Genomic DNA, 24,994 nt, shown 5'->3' on the forward strand with positions numbered 1-24,994 from the left:
TTAATTTTATTGGAGAGGGAGGGGTTAATGTATGCCTGGTGCTTACTGACGTGTGTGGGGGGAGGTGACTGTGTGACACAAGGACAGATTGAGGATTCAGCTATGCTGAACCCTGCAATCTGACCCTGCCTGTCACTTAGGAGATCCGCCCGCTTGTGTTTACACAAGCGGGCGGATCTCCACACTCGATTCCCAGACGATCGGGGAAGAGCAGCGGCGATCGCCGCTGCTCCTCCCCTGGCCCGACTCCCGCTGTGACTGAATACAGCGGGAGCGAGCCTCCGGCGTCACGCGCGCGCGCCGCCTAGAAGGGGGAGTGTCTGCCGACGTAGTACTAGGTCGTCAGACCTACAAGAGCCACTTTGCTGCAGTACAGCTCTAGTGAGCAGACGGCAAGTGGTTAAAGGTATCTTCAAGTACAAACAGTTACAAATCAAAACATGCGGGGGTACAGAACTATAAAGAGATAAGATGCAGTAAAACTTCAGTTGGGCTTGAGGAACTTTATAGTGTTGACCCTCTGTGTTACATTTGTTCAGCAACATTTTATTTTAACCGCAACACTTCCATACAGGAACCACTTTCCTGAGCCACAGGACAAATATAAAGATCTAGTTGTTCTGGCAGAGCTCTAAATCTGGTGGAAAATATGCATCTTGGGTGCTAGATGAAACAAAAGGTGCTTATCTATGAACATAGTTATTAAACCCACTAAAAAGCTTTACTTTTTACAAGGAAGTGAAATGCCACTATGGTCTGTATTTATACGTGTAATAATGTATCAAAGCCGATAGATTTTTATGTTTTTGTCATGCACTTCTAACATGTTGTGTTGGTCATCTTTGCAGCGATATAGAAAACAATTCTGGGGATCCATTTCTGCCTAGATAGATACTTGATCTCCTCAGAATATGACATACTTGCAAATGTGCACATAATAACTACAGTTCATTCAGTGAATGAGTTTGGCTTTATTGCACAGTCCTCAAAGAATGTGGTCACCATGGAAACACAAAATTAGGAAAATTATTGTAAAAAAACAATATCTGACTTTTTCAGCTTAAAAAGGAAAGACACCCTCACTGCTGCTATCACAGCTTTAAATTCAATAAGCTACAAAAAAATACCTATTTCTAGGTTTTAATTACTTTTTTGCTATTACAATAAAATTTGAATATAATTTTTTGTTGTGCAAAATTTATTTTTCACAGCCTTACATAGAACTCAAATCAAAAGCATGCAACCTACATGCATACAGTGCATCCAGAAAGTATTCACAGCGCTTCCCATTTTTTCTACATTTTGTTATGTTACAGCAGGGCTCCACAAATCCCAGGCACCAGGTCGCCACTGTGTGCTTAATCATTACAAAGAAAAATGGATATAACATCTCAATATATACACACACAAAAATCCAATCATCAATTAAAAAACAGGTGATACAAATAAGGGTTTTTTTTTTAATTGAATGCAGAATTTAGAAATCTGTTTTAGATTGTTTGGTTTGCTTTTTATTTTTTGTTGTTGTTTTTTTCTTGCTTTATCATATTCTATTTTTTCCCATAGCAGTCTTGCTGAGTCTAGTAGTCCTCAAGACTTTTTATTGCATAGTTAATTTGTTAATTTTCCTTTTGCAGCAAGGAAGGGGATACAGTCAATTTAATGTTGGCCCCATAATGGAAAAGATGAAAAATAAAGGGGAGGGAGCGCTAATTCCATGCGCAAACCTACAAAAATATACAGTATATGTACTGCATATATCGCTTATACCCTGTGCACTGTATCAAATATTACTTAATTCATGTGAAAATAAAATATATATCATTCTCCAATAAAGTGCAAAGTGCCTTGTGCTAATAAAAAACAAAGTGCAAGCCGCTAATAGATGGTACTAGCGCTCCCCCCCCCTTTTTTCCCCCGCCTGCCCTTATGTGCAGCCTTCTTTACAAAAACAATATATGACTGCAGAAGTTAAATTTGACAGTTCCCCTGAGTGGGCTCATCACGGAGTCATGCCCAAAAAAAAAACTGGCTTCTAACTTTTTTTAGTTGGCTCCTAGATTCAAAGCAAATTTGTCAAGCCCTGTGTTACAGCCTTATTCCAAAATGGATTAAATTCATTATTTTCCTCAAAATTCAACAAACAATACCCCATATTGACAATATGAAAGAAGTTTGTTTGAAATCTTTGCAAATTTATTAAAAATAAAAAAATCACATCTACATAGGTATTCACAGCCTTTGCCATGAAACTCAAAATTGAGCCCTGATGCATCCAGTTTCCACTGGATCCTTCAGATGTTTCTACAACTTGATTGGAGTCCACCTGTGGAAAATTCAGTTGATTGGACATGCTTTGGAAAGGCACACACCTGTGTATATAAGGTTCCACAGTTAACAGTGGATGTCAGAGCACAAACGAAGCCATAAAGTCCATGTAGACCTGCAAGACAGGATTGTATCTAGGCACAGATCTGGAGAAGGGTACAGAAAAATTTCTGCAGCATTGAAGGTCTCAATGAGCACAGTGGCCTGCATTCATCATCCGTAAAATGGAAGTTGGGAACCACCAGAACTCTTCCTAGAGTAAGCTGCCTGCCAAAACTGAGTGATCAGGGGAGAAGAGCCTTAGTCAGGGAGGTGACCAAGAACCCGATGGTCACTCTGACAGAGCTTGTGTTTCTCTGTGGAGAGAGGAGAACCTTCCAGAAGAACAACCTCTGAATCTCTGAAACACTCCACCAATCAGGCCTGTATGGTAGAGTGGCCAGGAGGAAGCCACTCCTCAGTAAAAGGCACATGACAGCCCGCCTGGAGTTTGCCAAAAGGCACCTGAAGGACTCTCAGACCATAAGAAACAAAATTCTCTGGTCTGATGAAACAAACATTGCATTCTTTGGCCTGATTGCCAAGCGTCATGTCTGGAGGAAACCCGGCACCGCTTACCACCTGGTGAATACCATCCCTACCGTAAAGCATGGTGGTGGCAGCATCATGCTGTGGGGTTGTTTTTCAGCGGCAGGAACTGGGAGACTAGTCAGGATCGAGGGAGATGAATGCAGCAATGTACAGAGATCCTTGATGAAAATCTGCTCCAGAGCGCTCTGGAAATCAGACTGGGGCAAAGGTTCATCTTCTGACGTGAGTCACTTTTTTTGGGGGGCTTGTGGAATCCAGATTGCTTTAGGGAGGTTGGGAGACTACTTGTCCAGCTTCCCCAGCCCCTCTTATGTGTAAGTCACCCTGTGTCTATTAGAGGCACAGGGTGACCAAGAACCCCAGTCGGGTCTGCACTAATCGGACTCGCTGTACAACCACAGCAGACTCAGCCTTTCGTGTTACCCTGGTTATCCTGGGTTCTATGTGTGTGGTTTGTGTTGAAAGAGTTAGGGGCTCTTTCACTTGGGACAGTAATATTTCTGAACAGTGTCCCTCAAGAAATATATAAATATATATTGCAGATTGCTAGGATATTGCAGAAGCATTTCACAGACCCTTGCTAGTGGGGTGGGGTTTGTTATTGTTGAATACTATTGTTCTATTGTTCCTGTCTGCCTTGAGTAAGCTTATTATGGGATGTGTATGTGTGTGTGGATTGGCTCTAAGGGGGAGGGGTTGTCCCCAGAGTGTATATTTCTTTGTGATTTGTGTTTCAATAAACAGTTCATTCTGGTTTGACTCCAAAACTTGTACTGTCTAGTTCTTGGGGTAACTGTAGCCAGATTCACAGGTCCCGTGTTCCAGAGCTTAGGAAGCAGGTTCTTGGCGGAGATACCCAGTCGGGGTGTCCGGAATTCTGTCACAAGTGGTTACCGAACAACTCTGTGAATGTCCCCGAGTGGCCCAGCTAGAGCCCAGACGTTAACCCGTTTGAACATCTCTGGAGAGATCTGAAAATGGCTGTCCACCGACGCTCCCCATCCAACCTGATGGAGCTTGAGAGGTCCTGCAAAGAAGAATGGGAGAAACTGCCCAAAAGTAGGCGTGTCAAGCTTGTAGCATCATACTTAAAAAGACTTGAGGCTGTAATTGGTGCCAAAGGTGCTTCAACAAAGTATTGAGCAAAGGCTGTGAATACTTATGTACATGTGATTTTTTTTCATTTTTTCTTTTTAATATATTTGCAAAGATTTCAAACAAACTTCTTTCACATTGTCATTATGGGGTATTGTTTGTAGAGTTTTGAGGAAAATAATTAATTGAATCCATTTTAGAATAAGGCTGTAACATAACAAAATGTGGAAAAAGTGAAGCGCCTCGAATACTTTCTGGATGCACTCTATATTACAAAAATAGATATAGTGATCACATGCCCATCTAGCACAAATCAGACTGCTTGTCATTTAGCAGAGAACACGCTATGCATTTGTGACACCTGTGGCTGTAATTTTGAACAATCAACTGAGACTGTTTTGACACTAGCTGGAAAAATGTGTTCACTGAAGTGACCCCCTTGCTCTGTATTTCCCACCTCTCTTCAATGTCTACCCTGCCGGTCTGCATTATTTAATGCTCTGTACTGTTGCTTTCTCTCCAAATTTTTAACAATGGAAACCAACACATAATGCAATGGATGGAAGACAAGTGTCAAAAACCTCCTCTTAAAGAAGCATTGGGTTAAAAAAAAAAAAAAAAAAAACCTACATGCTCACCTCTATGCTGCAGCATTAGTGTGATGCTGCAGCTTTCCCAGGTTGGCTCTAAGCCAGAGAACTAAGTGATCACATGGCAGCTGATCACTCAGCTCTCGGCCTGCTCAGAGTAGAGCGTGGTGACTGTCTGAGTGAGTGGATCTTGAAAATTTAGTTGGGATCCTTCCAGAGATGTCATGTCAGCTTAGAGCGAGCAAAAGTAAGTATACTCTGTAACCCACAAAAGAAGTATGGCCAAAAAAGCATTGACCATACTTCTCCTTTAAGGAAGTACCAACATGGCGGGTATAATGAATAGATCCTGCACACAACTGTAAAATCTGATTATTTAATCGATACAAAAATATCTAAGGTAGACTAATCTGCTTATGGTCTTAAATCACAGCTGATCTTCACATTCAAAAGTGCACAATTATAACCTCTTTAGCCCACCCTTCTAGGAGGTGCCAACCAGACACCCAATCAAAATAAAAGAAAAAAAAAAACGAGAATTAAAAATATGAAACCAAAATCACAAAATACTGACATGGAAAAAAGAAATGGCAATAAATAACCACACTGCAATTTCACATTTTTTCTGAAACAAATCTAAATCCCAATGATGGATTAAAACTAAGAGGCATCCTGGGGCCTAATCTGTGGAACCAGAAGACCTCTTGCTCAAGGTTTTTTGAAGGTTATATCCCCCAATCCCAGCTGGCAAGCACACTCTTTTAACCCCCAAAGCATGTGAAAGATGCCATATCCCCAGCATGTGTATACAAAAAGTGCATTGACACATCTGATGTTCAGAAAGCATTAGTGTGACGATATCCTTGCTCGCTCGCTTCCGCTCTCCCGACACTCCTCTGTTTCTAGTGAGTCAGCTTGCAGATCGCAACGTCTGATGGTTCGGTCAACCAAGGATCCGGGATCCGAACTACAGCTATGTGCCGTCCGGAATCCATTAGAACAAACACCAAGCAGGCTGTATGTAAGTTCAAACAGGAAGACAATTTATTGAAAGAACACAGCACACTTTTATACAGAATTTGGAACATCCTGCCCCCAACAACCGCCCTCCCATTGGTCAATTGCAAAGTACCTGCAGTTCACCTTCATGTCCTCTCCAGCCATGCAAACGAGGACTTGAAAATGAGTCAGCAGGGATTTGTCCAGCTTGGATACCTTTACCAGAAGGACTGTTCTGTGCAATGAGACAGAAGCCCCAGGGGGCAATCAATGTACACAATAGCCAGACACAGAACAATGGTTCCCTAACGAGCCCCCAATACACATTACTCTGAGTGTCAATACATCCCCTAGCAGACAACAGGTGAGTTCATTAGCACACCCGACAATAGGTGAATGGAAAGCCACCTCAGACAAAAGCAACATTGCCAGACAGTCCGTCTCCTCATTGAACTTCCTGGAATGACCATATTAGGAGTTGAACTTCCTGGTCAGAGACCTCATACTGTACAGGGAATAAAAATCTTCATATTACAAGGGAGACATTATTCCTGAATATGACTTTCCCATTTGTAGTAGTCCAAACCATATTTTCAGTGGTCACCACCCTCCTGGTCACCCTGCATCCATAACAGATGCAGGGTGACTTAAACATAAGAGAGCCCCATAAGGCTGGGCATGATGCCCCCCAACCTCTCTAAAGGAATTTGGGGTCCACAACACCCATGCCCAAAGTGACTCCCGTCACAATTAGCATTACAGCCTTCACAATAATGTTCCACAAACCTCGCTCTCATTGAGTGAGTGGTGCTTACTACCTATTGCAGGAAGCACAGGAATACACCCAACTTTATAAACCATATAACACACATTGAAATTAATAAATTCTCTTATTCTAATCCTGTAACCAAATGCCAAAAAGCATTAGCCTATGTGTTCTATGTGAGCTGTTTTTGCACTAAATAAAGCATGTGCACTTACAGCCAGATCTTTGCATTACAGTGTTTAGTGAATGAGGGCAAAAGGGAGCCTTGGCCAGGTACCAGCGCTTCCTGGCTCCTGGTGGGCCGAGGTGGAGTGGGTATACACGGTTTCTATTAATAAACATGTCTGGTGCTTGCCTTTACACATATGTTTTTCAGATTTCTTCCAGCCCAACTTGAAATGATGTACAGGTCCTCAATTGCTGGCTTGTTACAGGTAGAGGTGTCTGCATTGAATTTTTAGGTGGAGAATAGATGAACCAAATACACTATAGCTTGTAGTGACGGCATAAAGGGCAGCAATGGGCAGCAAGTACACAAAATAACTGTGACATATGAACATTTGTGTATACTGGCAGGGTGGTGTAAAGAGTTGTGCAAAGGGAAAAAGGGTTAGTGATAGGTCAGGAGTGGAGAAATTTTGCTCCAAACAGTTCCTGCTTGCTTAATTATAATATACTGCAGAACCCAATGCATAGTATCACGGTAAAAACATTTGCATATACAGATCTATTTTTCTGTAACACCCCACATATGGATTATGAGCCCTCTCTCAGTTAACATCGCCTGGCATAATGTACGCTGTGGGTCAGAAGGCTATTATTAAAAGTAAGCACATCTGTCCTGCGTAAAACCTGTGTAATTTAAAAATACATTACTGAATGTTAGAATCCTAGCTGCTCATTCATAATTCCGGTCCTCTGGCTTCCAGACATTTTGAGTTATTGACCAGAAACAAAAGTACACATAAGTTCCCTCTAGGGCTGAACGATGGTCGATGTGATATGGACTATCGTGCTGCGAGCGTGGGCGATAGTCACATCACCGAACATACGATGTAAGGCAGCCCTGCAGCTAGCTCTCCTGACTGAGCGGTGAGCAGCGCGCCATGAGCAGCGGCACAGCGAACCAATCACGCGTGCCTGCACACCTGATTGGTTTGCTGTGCGGCTACTTACGACGTGATTGGTTCGTTGTGCTGTGGGGCAGAAGTGTATTGTGGGGACTGGGAGTGTGCTTCCGGTGCGAAGGAGCTGCCTGGTGGAGAGGACTACAACTCCCAGTGTTACCCCCACTTCCGGCGTTTCCGTCTGCCCCAGCCAGAGAGATTCCCCCTCCCTCCCGGAGAACCGACTTCACAGCCCAATCATGAGGGACAAACAGAAGAGGCGGAGGGAACGCACGTGGGCCGAGGCCACCAAGAAGGTACCAAATACGGAGGGGAGGCGACTGTACCATGAACACCAGGAAGAGGCGGGTATAAATATCGCAATATATATCGTTGGGGAAAAAATATCGCAATGTGATTTTTTCCCACTATCGTGCAGCCCTAGCTCCCTCCATCTTCTCTTACTTTATGCATAAAGCCGCTGGGTCAGTATGACAACTAGAAATGTTATAGAAAGGAGTCAGCAATGGCAGTCTATGTATATTTCTGATCACATATTTTTTACACAACAGAGTGGTTAGTGTGTAAAGAGAGCCCTTTACAAAAACTAATTTGTAAAAAGGTCTACAGCCCAGATGGGTAGTGTATTAAACAGATGTTTTGCGGGTGACTACTGTGTAAACGTAAATTAATTTGTATAACTTGTTAGTAAAGCAGGCTTGTCCAGGTGGCCAAGTGCCAAGCAAACCCCAATCAAAAGATTAGTATGTATTTAATATCCCAGGTTGGATTGCTGGTGACTCAGTACAGATGGCTGGAGGCCGAGGTACACCACAACACTTTCTAGTCCTGCTTGCCAACTCAGTCTCCTCTCTAGTTTATTTGCTCATTAGTGTAGCAATCCCTGCTCATACTGAAGCCTTATTTCAAAAGAGACCACTTAGAAAACAGTAATTCCCCATACAACGGAGGAGCCTCTCATATAATGCAAACGTTTTTGTAGGTACCCTGCAAAAATCTCCCCATGCATGGCCATGAACAACAGTATCAGATGGCTATGGAAAACTGGGACATAAAAGGGTTGTTCTTTTTTTTCCCCACAATATTCTGTTCATCTATGGGTAAAAGGAAGATGTGAATCATGATAGCCTGGCGCTCCAGAGGATTACATAAATTAAAGAAAACAGCCAGAGACTTCCCAACATGTACATAACAGTGCATGGCAGGTGAGAAAAGATTGTCCAAAGGTCGAATATACAGGCAGAACAGTTGCTTCGCTACGCAAAGGGTCGATTCACCCAAGATATTTCAGTTTTTGGTAGATGCTAGAGAGGTAAACCCCTGTCAATTTCTTACACTTGCTTGCAGGGACTATTGGCGAGATTCTGGGTCTGCACACCTGCTGTATGGGGAGAGATAGGTGGGGAGGTCCAACTTTTTATGTTTTATTTATACAAGTTATATAAATACAGCCAAACTATAAAAAAAATTCCAGCAAAATGAAGAAAAAAAAAAAAAAAGTTATACATATAACAATAACTTATACACTGCGTAATTATGTGCTCAATCCTATATAGAAAAATACACTTTATTTATACATAAAACCACATTATTATATATGAAATATCAAACCAATATAAAAAGTTATTTTGCAAAAAAAAAAAAAGTGCTTTAGCGCCCATTCACACCAGAAACTGCACATAACTGTGTGTTTTTGACTGCATGCTCACATGCGTTTGAAGCGCGCTTGACAGCGTTTTGTGCTGCCTTTGCAGTGCATATTTTATACGTTTATGGGCTTGAATTTTTTGGCTTAAAATGGTGAAGAGCGGTGCGGGTGCATTGCATTTGAAACTTGTTTGTAGTGCGTTGCCTGCATCTGCGGTGCAAAAAAATGCAGCATGCTCTACTTTTTTTATTTTAACTATGCTGCACTGCACTGATGTGAACTATGCCCATAGGATTACCTTGATTATGGGCTGTCTTTGCAGTTGGAGTGCAGTTCAAAATGCATCCAGCTGCAACAAACTGCATCCAACAGTGTGAAAGGGCCCTTATTATCCCATGTGCTTTTAAACCACTGTTGTACTTTCCACTTTAAGCCTTCACTCACCGCTTGCAACCTCCACCTTCAGAAATCATTTACCAGATATATAGACCCACTGCTCTTTAGGGTCAAAACATGCTCAGGATCACTCCCCATTCCTCCACCTCGCTTATTCAACACTACCACCTCAATCCTCTTGCTCTCCAGGGTTTGTACCGCTCACCTCTCCTAGGGGATTCCACCACTATTGTTCTTCTTTACTCATCAGCCAGACCCCATACCCCTTCTTCTCACATAGATGCTGGCATAGGGAGGCTGCACATGCTGAATGAAAGCTTAAAGTGGAAAGTACAACAGTGGTTGCAAAGCACATGGGACACTAAAGCTGGATAAACACTAAACCATTTTCTTTAGATTTTTTCCTTTTAAGCTGGATACACACTATACAACTTTTGTGGTTAGATTTCCTTTAGATTTACCTTCAACTATGTAGAGCAAGGGCCTGCCTGATTGCAAACAAATTAAAAGTGTTTAGATTTGACCTCATATTATATGGTTTTGGTAAATCTAAAGGAAATAAATTGTACTGTATAGTGTGTATGGCCCATTAGACTTACCAAAACCACATAATATGAGGTCAAATCTAAACAATTTCAATTTGTATGCAATCAGGCAGGCCCTTACACAACATAGTTAAATGTAAATCTAAAGGAAATCTACCAACAAAAGTTGTATAGTGTGTATCCAGCTTAAGGCACTTTTTCTTACATTAAGCACTTTATTTGGAACTTAAGGGAACTAAGAGTATTTTGGAATATAATATTGAGCACCTAATTTGCACTGAATATATCATTTTTATATATTTTTTTTTCTTAATTTTGCTGGAATTTTTTTAAGGCCCCTTTCACACGATCAGACCCTTCAGGTCCGCCTGTCTGTTTTACAGGGGACCTGATTGAGCCACCTATTCTCCTCTATGAGGAGGTGGATGTCAGCGGAGATGTGTCCGCTGACACCCGTCTGGCATCCAATCAGACAAGATCCACTGAAAAGACGGATGGTGATACGTTCGCCATTCGTCCAACGGGTCGGATCGGATAAAAATGGACATGCTGTCTGTTTTCATCCAATCTCCCCATAGAGGAGAGCGGGACTCTTGACAGGTCACTCTCTGCACAGTGAGCAGAGACAGACCTGTCAACTGCCTGCTCAGTGGGGATTAACGGATGTATTTATTTACCTTATTAGGGATCAGCCGATTATCGGCAGGGCCGATATCAACTTTTCCCGATATATCGGTATCGCCCCGGAACTGGCCGATATTACCAATATTTTCATGACGTCATTCTGCCTTCTTAGGCCGCCTCCCTTGCCTTGGACATCCTCGTCTGGATTCGGGACCAGTCTTGCAGGAGTGTATCCCAGCCATATACCCACCCACAGCAGCCCGGTGCCAGCCATCCACAGGCCCCGTATCAACCAGCCAAAGGCACTGTACCAGTCAGCCAGCCACCCACAGGCCCTGTACCAGCCACAGACACTGTACCAGCAAGCCGCCCACAGGCCCTGTACCAGTCAGCCACCCACATCCCCTGTGCCAGCCACCCACCCACCACAGGGTGCCAGCCAGCCAGCCACCCACCACAGGGTGCCAGCAGGTCAGCCACCCACGACAGGGTGCCAGCAAGCCAGCCACTCACCACAGGGTGCCAGCAAGCCAGTCACCCATCACAGGGTGCCAGACAGCCAGCCACCCAGTCACCCACCACAGGGTGCCAGACAGCCAGTCACCCACCACAGGGTGCCAGACAGACAGCCACCCACCACAACGTGCCAGACAGCCATCCATCACAGGGTGCCAGCCACCCACCACAGGGTGCCAGCAAAGCAGCCATTAAGCATTAAACAAAAATTAACATGTTCATTACCAGATTTGTGTCAAAAATTGTCTTGATTCTTCAAAACTTTAAATGTACAAAATATCGGCCCATACCGATACGTTGTGACCAAAATATCGGTATCGGCCCTGAAAAAAAACATATCGGTCTATCCCTATATAACTTATTTCTTAGATCACATTCTGATCCAGTACAGCAGCTATATAAAAAGTAGGTATATAGCACAGGTTTAGGTTTACCTGAAAAGTTGGATATGACCATCCAAAACTCCTGGTGGACAGAATAGGTTATGACATTATGGCAGGGAAATCTCACAATCTGAGCTTACGTTATATACAGCATACATACCTGTGCATCCCTGTGCTGGTAACACACAGCCCTGTATGGGGCACACAGCTAATTGCCCTATGTGAAAAGTCCCTACATTTAATTTTGCTTTAACCTTGTGACCTTGACAATTTTGAGCAGCTTGGACGATGTCTTTGAGAGGCTTGACAACAATGGAAGATCGCTGCTGAAATTCCACCAGAACTGTCACCTCCTTCCTGTAGCGCGATTGTGTCGGCACACAGGCTTGGTTACAGCCATTAGAAAGTGCCAACAAGGTTTGAGCTGGAAGAGAAAGTGGTGTGGAGCCGGCCACTCTGTAGTATATATTCCTAGCCATTAACAGAGAGATGGAGAACAAAGCCAAAGAAGTCACATGGCTGCTAGAGAATCGATCAAAAAAAAAAAAAAAAGTACTTTTTAACTTTTGTTTGGGTTAGCCTTTTAACCGAGGCTCAAACACCTTTTGATTTCACTGTGAACTGTCATGCCATTGATTAAACAAGTCTTACTTGTGTTGACACTGGGGCAGTCTCAGTTAAATCTGGTTGGTTCTCTTGATTATTGTCGTGGATTTCTGAGCCAAGCTGTGTCTCTGTAGGATAAAATATAAGATAGTATGTAACTTCCTGACACTGTACAAACAAATCATCTATACAAAAAAAAGCAAATGCACCCATAACCCATAGCCACAAATAAAATGAAAGTTAATGCTAAGCTACACATATCATCATTAGTAAAATACTGTATATCACATATTTCAGTTCTAATATTGTTCAAATTTATTATTTTGAGTTAAAACCGAATTACGCAGTGCCTACATGCAGAATATTGCAAAATGTGACCTTTTACGTCTTCCATTGAAGAAAAGGAGCTTTGAAAACTTAAAGGGTAACTCCACTTCTGAGAGAAAAGATAAAGCAAAAATAAAAATATAGCACATCTGTTACACAAGCCATAATGTAATGTTCTAAAAATGACCTTTCCTTTTTAAAATGCAGCACTAATTTTCCATGAAATTCAAAGCATTATGGCAACCTGGAGGCATTCTGTACACAGTGTAAAGAACTGTAGTATACTCAAAAACAAATATGCCCCAAAAATAATATCATAAAACAAATCAAAAACACACAAAGTGTAAAAAAATAAATAAATTGCTAGCTAAACACTCAAAAAGTGATTTCACCAACTCATAGTCCAATATAGTAGATTATGAAAATAGTGGATAAATGAAAATTAGGTCACCACTGTGATCATTTAGTGTCATATCTTGCATTAAATACAATATTTAAGTGCTTTCATGTCTCTATCACCAGTGAAATGCTGGCCTCAAAAACTTGACGCCTTCATTACCAGTCAGGTCATGAAAGCGCTTGCCTTCTTTCAAGGGTTAAATCTCCCGGCTTTCACACTTTTTCCTCTCTCCTTAACAGACACATAGGCACATCCAGTCACCAGAATAAGGGAATCTACATCTTCTTACACACACACACACACACACACACACACACACACACACACACACACACACACACACACACACACACACACACACACACACACACACACACACACACACACACACACACACACACACACACACACACACACACACACACACACACACACACACACACACACACACACACACACACACACACACACACACACACACACACACACACACACACACACACACACACACACACACACACACACACACACACACACACACACACACACACACACACACACACACACACACACACACACACACACACACACACACACACACACACACACACACACACACACACACACACACACACACACACACACACACACACACACACACACACACACACACACACACACACACACACACACACACACACACACACACACACACACACACACACACACACACACACACACACACACACACACACACACACACACACACACACACACACACACACACACACACACACACACACACACACACACACACACACACACACACACACACACACACACACACACACACACACACACACACACACACACACACACACACACACACACACACACACACACACACACACACACACACACACACACACACACACACACACACACACACACACACACACACACACACACACACACACACACACACACACACACACACACACACACACACACGGTCTCCCTGTCTACAGGAAATCCCTCTTCACAGCAGTGACCCCCCTTTACCCCCTTAATGACCAGGCCATTTTTTTTGATTCGCACTGCATTACTTTAATGAAAAATTGCGCGGTCGTGCGACGCCGTACCCAAATACAATTGATGCACTTTTTTTTCCCACAAATAGAGCTTTCTTTTGGTGGTATTTGATCACCTCTGTGGTTTTTAGATTTTGCGCTATAAACAAAAAAAGAGCGACAATTTAGAAAACACCACAATATTTTTTACTTTCCCAATAGAAAAATTTTAAAAATCTAATTTTTTTATCAGTTTAGGCGAATTTGTTTTCTGCTACATATTTTTGGTAAAAAAAAATCCCCAAAAAACACATTTTAATTGGTTTGCGCAAAAGTTATAGCGTTTGCAAACTACGGGATAGATTTTTGGACTTTTTATTTTTATTTTTTTGTTTTTATTAGTAATGGCGGCGATCAGCGATTTTTAGTGGGACTGCAACATTGCGGCGGACAGATCGGACCCCTAACTGACATTTTTTACACTTTTTGGTTACCAATGACATTATTACAGTAATCGGTGCTAAATAATATGCACTGTTACTGTATAAATGACACTGACAGGGAAGGGGTTAATGTATGCCTGTTGGTGCTTACTCACAGTTTGGGGGGGGGGGGGGTAAGTTCTGTAACAGGCACACAGAGATCGGGGGGTTTCAGCTTAGCTGAAACTCCTAATCTCTCTCTGCCTGTGTGATAGAAGACTTGCCTGCTTTGTTTACATAGGCAGAAGGATCTTCTGTCAATTTCTCTGACGATTGCGGGAGGCCTGCGACAATCTGCCCCCGCGGCCCGCCTCCTGAGACTGCATACACAAAATCACGTAGATCTACGTGATTTTGCACAGCCGAGCAGCCCTGCGGCAGTATATTTGCGTGGGGCGGTCAGCAAATGGTTAATACTCATACATGATAGATTAATTATAGAGAATTTTTATTTAGGGTGGCGTTGCACTACTGCTTGTGTGATTGGCTCACTTCCCAGTAGTGCACTAAAAAGGCATCCTGTGTAACAAAAATTTCATTTTTTGTGAGATACTCCTAAAGTGTTAAATCGCTTCTAAAGGGATGCAGACCTTGCAATTTTTCTTATTAGAGCCCTGCAAGTACATCAGCTTATTATTAGAAAAAAAAAAAAATCACTCCCTTTCAGATTCACTCTGCACACAACAAATAGCTACAGTATTATATCGGAGCAGAAACAGGTAGGAATCTGCAACAAAGTTTGTGAAAATCCCTGCATTGTACAGAGATCACCCAGAGGAGAAGGTTTGTTTCTCAACAAAGGTTGAGTTACTCTTTAAAGGACAACAGCTCTGCAAATAGGTGAGTGCTCCTAGTTCAAATTTAAACTATGTTACCCTAAATTACAAAATTCAGACATTGGAGCGCATTCTAATAAAGTAGAATTACAGAGGAAAAAAATGTGTATAAGCTGCACCTAACAAATAAGCAAGTGATGAGATTCCATGTTTCATAAATTAAGTGTGCACAGGGATTAGAAAATGTGTTAGTTTTTTTCCTGTCTGTGCCAAGTGAGGATTAGGGTATCCACCCTTTCTATTTGTCATATGTACTGTTATCATCAGTAAAAAACTAAAACAAAAGTAAAGGTAAAACTAAAAGAAGATTCCACATTTTGGGTTGGATCTGGGACGGTAACTGAGAGAAAATCTTCCAATAGGGACACTAGTTCTGGTGACAACCAGGGATTCCCTCACTTTGGAGGGATTTGCACTCACTTGCTGTTTTAGCTATGGGTCAGGAAATGAAGGGAAAGCTCCCCAATGGAACACAGATGGTACTATAAAAACTGACATGGATGAAAATTTTCTCTAACTCTATCCAGAATGAAAAAAAAATGTATTACATTTAAGCCCCTTTCACTCTTGCGCGACTTGCCCCGAGTTGGGACTGCAAAGTCGCAGGACAAGTCATACCCTATGATTTCCAATGAGTATCGTTCATATCTGTACGACTTCAAAGTAGTCCCTGCACTACTTGGGTCTGACTTTAATGCGACTTGAGGTCCATAGACCTCCAAATTACATAGGCATGGCTTCAAGTCCAGTCAAAATTGCGGCAAAGTCCCGAGACTTTTAGGTAACACAAGTGTGAAAGGGGCCAGAGTATTACCGTATTTTCCGGCGTATAAGACGACCCCCCTATTACATGATCTACCGGTAATACTTATACTTAGGTTACCTTGGAGATATTATACTCGGCGTATAAGACGTCCTCCCATTTTTGGGGGATTTTTTTGAGGTTCAAAAGTAGTCTTATACGCCAGAAAATACAGTACTTTAATGTATTTTTAATATCAATTACAGGCGGTCCCAGGTTTACAAACAAGATAGGGACTGTAGGTTTGTTCTTAAGTCGAATTTGTTTGCAAGTCGGAACAGGTACATTTTTTAAGTTTAGCTCCAGCCAAAAGAATAGTTTTTACATTTTTGGATAGCATAGGGAAGGTTTAACACCCCTATAACATTTGTTTTGCTGTCTGTACCCCTGTTCAGATTTCCCCTCACTTTCTGTCCTTATGACAACTGAATTTTGAAAATTTTGGATTGTTGTGGAAACAAGGATTGGTGATAAAGCTTCAGTGGAGACATCTTTTTTTCCATAATAACTCTTACAGGAATGTATTTCCCTTCCTAGGGGTAGATTTCTCCTCACTTCTTGTTGTCTCCCTCCGTTTGTAAGTAGGAGTCGTTTGTAAGTCAGATGTTTGTAACCTGGGGACCGCCTGTAGTGTAAAGTACCTACATTTATCTTTATATTAACCTCATATAACCCACTGCATAGGACTCCAACTGGTAGAAGAAAAGTCATCACTGGGAGCCAAATCAAGCTTTGCACATGCACTGGCAATGGCCACGTTGACAAGGGGAGAGAGCAAATTGAGCAGAGTGATAAATTATCTACGTAATAACCTCTCACTGTCAACTCAGCTGATTTGGTGTGTGTTTGTGCAATGTCTCTCTGGTGCAGTGAAGTTGAGGAGAGCTATGCTCTCTAGCAAGGGTGCCTGAATCACAAGACAGGCTACAGAGTATTACAAATCCTTTGACAGATAAACACTTCCCATGTATGGGTATAAAGCCATACACAAAGTAAGTTATACATGCAAAAGTCTGTATTCTGTAGTTTCTATCCCCCTCAAACCTCAGACAGAAGTGGGGAGTTACTGCTGACTGGCTAAGAAGTACAAAGTGCTATATGAAGAGTTTGTACAAACATAATACCAAGAGTGACAATTCATGGACTGATCCACCCTTGTAATGCTGGCATGGAAAAGCCAGTCTCTTAGTATGAGAAGGTCCAGAAAGCAATAGAGGAGGCAAGAATATGGAACTAGAAGAAAGCCTGAAGCAAGGGCCTCCAGTAACAAATAGGAGCCTACTTAAAAACTTGCATATTTTGTATAACTAATAAACCTTTATTGCGGTTCTTCAAACTTTTATAGTTTTTTTTTACGATCTCCTCCCACCCTATTTGTGTCGCCATTTTACAGACTATTTTGAAAAATTGCTTTAAAGTGGAAGTAAACATTTAAAACTAAAATATGCCTGCAGGTTAGGGTCTTTAGGAAGAACATTTTGGTACCTGTAAATTCCATATCTTCGACAACAGTACAGGACACAGGCAACTTATTTATACACCATGGAGGCTAGTACTTTCTGGTGACTGGACAATGGCAAGCTTTCAAGCACATCTCCCCCTGGGGATACTCTCCCGACAACTGTACCCCACCTTGTGGGTTTTGTAGCAAGAAATGTGGAGTAACAAGGAGAGGTTGGGAGTGTGTCCAATGTCCTGTACACTACGATATAGAATTTGCAGGTAATTCAAGATTCCTCTTACCTCAATCTTACAGTAAAGGACACAAGCAACTACACCATGGGTCATTCCCAAGCAATAAATACAAAAGGTGGACAACAACTAGGCAAATGGAACAGTGCCAACATGCCAAAAAAAAAAGACAGAAGTGAAAGACTCAAAAGTGGAACGCCCGCTTTTAGTGGTCCTGACCCCCTGACATGCCACATTTGGCATGTCATTTTTTTTTTTGGAGGGGGGAGTGGGTACATAGTTTTGACAGGTATCTGCTTCCATTTATACTCGGGCTGCCTAGGCGGCTTGGGCGGAAGTTCTCCTCTCCCCCTCCCTCCCTGCAATCTTCCGGGACATGTCACAGGTCCCAGAAGATTGTCCGTCTATTCAGAACGCGTGACTCGCGAATGCGCAGTGCGCACCCGGCTGTGAAGCCGCAAGCTGTCACAGCCGAGTGCCCACACTAGAGATATATAAAAGAAAAAGAAGAAAATGGTCGCACACCACCACGGAATCCAATGAAGAAAAGTTCCTTTAATCACATACAGTTGGGCAAAAAAGTATTTAGTCAGCCACCAATTGTGCAAGTTCTCCGACTTAAAAAGATGAGAGAGGCCTGTAATTTTCATTATAGGTATGCTTCAACTATGAGAGACAAAATGAGAAAAAAATCCCAGAAAATCACATGGTCTGATTTTTAAAGAATTTATTTGCAAATTATGGTGGAAAATAAGTATTTGGTTAATAACAAAAGTTCATCTCAATACTTTGTTATATACCCTTTCTTGGCAATGACAGAGGTCAAACATGAACTTTAAAGGCACTGGGTACAGTGAAACAACCATTTTATTGATTTACATCTTGAAACGCAGAGAAAAGAAACAGAAAAACAAATACATTGCCTCAAAAAAGGCGTCAAAGTACATAATGTTCATGAACAGTAATAGTAATAGAAGAGTTTTCTCTGCGTTTTAAGATGTAAATCAATAAAATGGTTGTTTTACTGTACCCAGTGCCTTTAAAGTCCATGTTTTTCCAATATTCAGTTTCAATCTCCTAATAGGATGTGGCACTTATCTATTATGACATGCGCTCAGTATACTGCTATCTGGTAATGCATACAATTTAATGACAGAGGTCAAACGTTTTCTGTAAGTCTTCACAAGGTTTTCACACACTGTTGCTGGTATTTTGGCCCATTCCTCCATGCAGATCTCCTCTAGAGCAGTGATGTTTTGGGGCTGTCGCTGGGCAACACGGACTTTCAACTCCCTCCAAAGGTTTTCTATGGGGTTGAGATCTGGAGACTGGCTAGAACACTCCAGGACCTTGAAATGCTTCTTACGAAGCCACTCCTTCTTGCCCGGGCAGTATGTTTGGGATCATTGTCATGCTGAAAAGACCCAGCCACATTTCATCTTCAATGCCCTTGCTGATGGAAGGAGGTTTTCACTCAAAATCTCACGATGCATGGCCCCATTCATTCTTTCCTTTGCACGGTTCAGCCGTTCTGGTCCCCCAAAAGCATGATGTTTCCACCCCCATGCTTCACAGTAGGTATGGTGTTCTTTTGATGCAACTCAGCATTCTTTCTCCCCCAAAGACGACAGAGTTTTTTACCAAAAAGTTCTACTTTGGTTTCATCTGACCATATGACATTCTCCCAATCCTCTTCTGGATCATCCAAATACTCTCTAGCAAACTTCAGACGGGCCCGGATATGTACTGGCTTAAGCAGGGGACACGTCTGGCACTGCAGGATTTGAGTTCCTGGCAGCGTAGTGTGTTACTGATGGTAGCCTTTGTTTCTTTGGTCCCAGCTCTCTGCAGGTCATTCACTAGGTCCCCCTGTGAGGTTCTGGGATTTTTGCTCACCGTTCTTGTGATCATTTTGCCCCCTCGGGATGAGATCTTGCGTGGAGCCCCAGATCAAGGGAGATTATCAATGGTCTTGTATGTCTTCCATTTTCTAACAATTGCTCCCACAGTTGATTTCTTCACACCAAGCTGCTTGCCTATTGCAGATTCAGTCTTCCCAACCTGGTGCAGATCTACAATTTTTTTTCTGGTGTCCTTTGACAGCTATTTGGTCTTGGCCATAGTGGAGTTTGGAGTGTGACTGTTTGAGGTTGTGGACAGGTGTCTTTTTTACTGATAACAAGTTCAAACAGGTGCCATTAATATAGGTAACATTTTGTAGCTGCTGACTTTTAATAAACACAAAAGCCAGTGGAACTCCTCTTTAAGTTCAGAGTTCTGCTGCAAAATCCTTGTGGCAGAGAGCTGCATCCACAGAAGACTGGACATCCACAAGGTAAAATTTGAAGAAAGTATGAACAGAAGACCAGGCGGTGGACATACACAGTTGGGTAAGAAAAGGCTTAGTGCTTAAAGGACCAGGATATTCCTACAGATCTGGGGGATAAGGGTATAACAGAGCAGGAGGAGGTTCCAGTGTTTAAGAGCATGGGTTCTTATAACCACTTGCCAACCACCCCAAAGCAGATTTACTGCTACAGGGCATCCGCGCAGGATCACGTATGGTCCTGCACTTCTGGGTATCGGACGCAAGTGCGCACCCCCGCTGTGATTTTACTCAGTGAGTGATGATCAGCGGGTCACGCAGACCCGATGTCCACTGGCACCTGCTGATCATTCTGTACACAGGCAGAACGGCAGTCTGCCTATGTAAACAATAGAAACAGAGCTAAAGGAGTTTCCCAAACTGGCCGCAGGTAGGGGGTTTCCTGAAAGGGACAGGAGAGAGGCCCCTTCAAACACTCCAATGAGGTGGCCGTTGCCATTGACAAGACAATAATCCAACTACTAAATAGGGAGACAGGTTTTTGCCTTTTTTTTAATCATGTTTTATTCTGTGCTGTGTCACACCTATCCACACTGATTTTGCAATTTTTGGCTTATGTGCCTTAATAAAGTTTAAATTTTAGATTTTTCACCCATCTTGGTGTCCTTAGTTGACTCCTTTTGGGGGGGGGGGGGGGACTACCTGTCTCCCTATTTTGTAGTTTGCCTATGTAAACAAGGCAGATTGCCGCTCTGTCAGTACAGAAGGCATGGATCCTGTGTTTCTGTAAAGCAGGAACACCGATGTATGCCTTCTACTAGTAAAAGCTCCCCCCCTCAACTACACTAAAACTTAGCTAGGCAAATATGTAACCCTTTGATCACCTCTGTTAACCCCTTTCCTGAGAATCCTCAAAATCCTGATCGGCTACAAGTCATCTCCTGTGAAACACGGTGCTGTGTCCGGCTTGATCTTGTCCTTTTTCGGAGCCTGTTTAATGTTTTAGTTGTTTTTATTACTTTGTTTTTGGTTTTATATCTCAAGTCTTTCTAGCATTACCTGCACTGTTTTATTGGTAGCTGACCCGGGATTGCATTGTTCTTCAGCTATTAGTTGTTGGGTTAGGAGGGCCTACTGGATGACACCCACGGGTGGTGGTTGGCGGGGGCTGGGGGTCCCTGGTGTCGCCCGGTCGGTGGTTCTGGCCGGGAGCTCCTTGGGGGGACTGTTGACCATGCCTCCCCGGTCCCCCCCACTCCCCCGTCTTGCCCTCGTTGGTGGCTGATTGGGCCCCGATTCATTTATACATGAATTTGGGGGCTGCTGTGGTATATTCCGCGGTAGCCACTGTATACAGACTCTCGCCCTTACAGGCGGGCAATAGTAGTTACCCGTTCAAGTTGGTCACCATTGTTTTGGTTGTGGGCGGCCTCCCTGCTCCTCCTCCTTGACATTAAATTCTCGTGCTGGCCCTGTCCAGGTGCTCCAGTGGTTCCTCTCTTTTCGAATTGCTGGTGGTGCCGGCCATTATTGATCAACCCTTATTTGATTGCCCCTCTTATTTGAGGGTGTTGGCATCTATGGAGGAGGCTATGGGTCCTGTCCTGCACTGTCACTTCTCCAACAGGCTCATGTGACTCAGTTTTTTTCTTTTTTTCCCTCTATTGAGGTCATATATGTTTCACAGCTCTCTAGCTAGTTGCTATTTTATGCTGTATGTTACTTTATCCTATGTCCCCCCTGACGCCCTTCAGTCCGTGCATCTCAATACCTGTTTCCGCAACATTCTAAACATGATTTCTGCCCTCAACTCTCTCACTGGAGGGTCATTCAATGCCTGTAGATTCCCTCAGGGCGTATATTTCCTTGGTCCCAAAGGAGGGGGGAAGGATCTCACACAATGCGTTTTTTACAAACCTATTGCCCTGCTGAACACAGATCTTAAACTTTTTTCCAAAATACTGGCGAACAGGCTGTTACCCTACATTCCCCGCCTCATTCATCATGACCAGGCAGGTTTCGTTCCTATTCAGGAGTTATGTGACAACACAACCCGAGTCAATAATCTAATACATGCGGCCAAGACTGCCCGTCTCCCCCTTCTCTTGCTCTTCACGAATGCGGAGAAGGCTTTCGACAGGGTCAACTTGCAGTTTATCCAGGCCACCCTGAGGCATCCTGGCCTGGGGCCATCCATGCTGCAATGAATAGCATTTCTTTACGTCTGTCCCTCGGTGTCGGTCAAGGTGAATGAAACACATTCGGACTATTTTACAATCTCTAATGGAACTCGTCAGGGTTGCCCCCTCTCACCACTAATTTTCATCTTAACATTGGAACCCCTTCTCTGTTCGATAAGGCTGGATCCCGAGATCTCTGGTTATTGGAAGTCGCCCGGGGTACATAAGGTTGCAGCCTTCGTGGACGACCTGATTTTCTTTCTGACCGACCCTCTGATATCTCTTCCAAAATTGTTACAATCTTTGTGTGTCTATGACGAACTGTCCCACTTTCAAAATAACCTTGCCAAGTCCTTGGCTCTTCCGATTACCCTAGCACAGGTGACCATTGACGGTCTCTGTCCCATTACACACCTTCGTTGGGTGACTGACTCCATCCATTATCTGGTTACCAACATCATGCCGGATCCAGCATCCCTTTATGCAGCCAATTTTGATCCCCTACTCTCACAGTTGCGCACCGACCTACTTCATTGGCATATGCTCACCCTTATGTGGTTTGGTCTCTGTAGCGCCCTCAAGATGACAGTGTTGCCTAAAATTCTTTATTTAATGCAAACACTCCCAATTTGGCTTCCAATTGCCTTTTTCAAACGCATAAACACTATGTTTCGTAACTTTGTCTGGTCGCACAGGAAACCACGTCTTCAGTTTCAGCTTCTCCATCTCCCCAGGTCTCGGGGTGGAGTGGGTCTGCCTGATTTTCGGGCCTATTATAGAGCATTATTAGACCATTCTTGTGCATAGCCTCTAGTTTAGATTTAGAGGCCATGTACCAAAACCTGAGTAAACAACATTCATCATCTACAAATGTTGTTGCACAGTTCAAGTGAAAAAAAAGTGAAATTGAATGAACAGAAAATAAATGTCAATACCTGGACAGACGCTTTCTTCCTGGGTATCCTCCATGGCCAGTTCTGAATTCAGACAGTTTTCATCCCTCACATCAGCTGGGGAGACGGCACTAAAAATATGTTGAAACAAACTTACTTTCTGCAATTATATTTTTACCACGCAATTTTAGATAAAAAATAGCAGGCAGCCGTGACCGGAAGTCACGGGGACGACTACTTAAAAAAGGTACTTTCTTTCAAAATGTCACTATATAAATATCTAAAAATAAAATCACTATGGGTGTACATTACAATGTTGGTAATTTTTAAAAATGAGTGGAACTCCGCTTCAAGCTTTGGCAATAAAACTTAGAAGCTGACCGAATATATCCCTTTCAGCAATCCCTTTGTCTCTCTATAAGTCTCACTCTCTCTCTATATATATATGGTTTGAGAGTGCTTTGCAAGATAAGAAAAATGTAATACATTTTGACTTGATAAACAAGCGATATCTTGATATACAAGTAGCGTCATGTCACAACTGAGTATAAAAGAGAAGAGAGGCGCCTCCAAGTGTAGCAATATGGTTACATTTAATGAAGGTACAACATTTAGCACCACAATTTGATGACTAAAAGAGGCACATCTAAGTATGCAGGCATCTGGGGTAAAGCTGTCCACATAGATCATCCTCCGCACCGCCATTGACCAGAGCCATCCACAAGAGCTTCAAGCCTCTCTTTCAGCTCGCTCTACTGCAGGGTAGTCTTCCCGGTCATGACTGCAGACTGATAGCGGTGAGAGCTGGAGGTAAGGAGAATGGTCTATGTGGACAGCTTTACCCCTGATGCCTGCACTCTTAGATGTGCCTCCTTTAATCATCAACTATGTCAGTTGCTAAATGTTGTACCTTCATTAAATGTAACCATACTGCTACACATAGAGGCGTCTCTTTTATACTCTGTTGTGACGTAATGCTACTTGTATATCAAGACAGTTCTACTATATATATATATATATATATATATATATATATATATATATACACATATATACACACACACATACACATCTTTTTCTTTTAATATTGAGGATTGTGGATTACAGCTAGTGAAAACCCAAAGTTCAGTATCTCAGAAAATTTAAATTTGGTTAAAAAATTAAATATTTTAGACTCGTGGTATCACAGGCTAATCAGCTAATTAATTCAAAACACCTTTAAAAGGTTTCCTGGGCCTTTAAAAGGTCCCTCAGTCTGGTTCAGTAGGTTACACAATCATGGGGAAAACTGCTGACTCTGACTTGACAGTTGTCCAGAAGACAGTCATTGACACCCTCCGTAAGGAGGGTAAGTCACATAAGGTCACGCTAAAGAAGCTGGCTGTTCAGTGTGCCGTATCCAAGCATATTAATGAAAAGTTGAGAAGGGAAAAGTGTGGTAGAAAAAGGTGCTCAAGCAACCTTGAGAGGATTGTGAAGCAAAGTTCATTCAAAAATTTAGGGGAGATTCACAAGGAGTGGACTATGGCTAGTGTCAGTGTTTGTAAGAGCCATCACACACACGATCCACGACATGGGCTACAACTGTTGTAGTCCTTGGTCAAGCCCCTCATGAATCAGAGACAACGCCAGAAGTGTCTAACCTGGGAAAAAGACTGGACTGTTGCTCAGTAGTCCAAAGTCCTCTTTTTGGATGAAAGTAAATTTTCATTTGGAAATCAAGGTCCCAGAGTCTGGAGGAACAGTGGAGAGGCACAGAGGCTGCATAAGTT

The 24,994-nt window shown here is 42.7% G+C and overlaps 1 protein-coding gene across 1 annotated transcript in view; it reads right to left on the bottom strand.

Moving 5' to 3' along the window:
- Positions 1-24,994, bottom strand: part of UIMC1 (ubiquitin interaction motif containing 1) — a 212,504-nt gene that overhangs the window by 72,394 nt on the left and 115,116 nt on the right. Inside the window, exons 7-8 of the mRNA XM_082256084.1 lie at positions 23,265-23,353; positions 12,260-12,342 (exon numbers count right to left, since the gene is read on the bottom strand). Coding sequence (XP_082112210.1) covers positions 12,260-12,342; positions 23,265-23,353 — 172 coding nt within the window. The remainder of the gene's footprint in view (positions 1-12,259; positions 12,343-23,264; positions 23,354-24,994) is intronic.

The sequence above is a fragment of the Pelophylax lessonae genome, assembly GCF_965119305.1.
Source record: "Pelophylax lessonae genome assembly, chromosome: 4".
Lineage (NCBI taxonomy): Eukaryota > Metazoa > Chordata > Amphibia > Anura > Ranidae > Pelophylax > Pelophylax lessonae.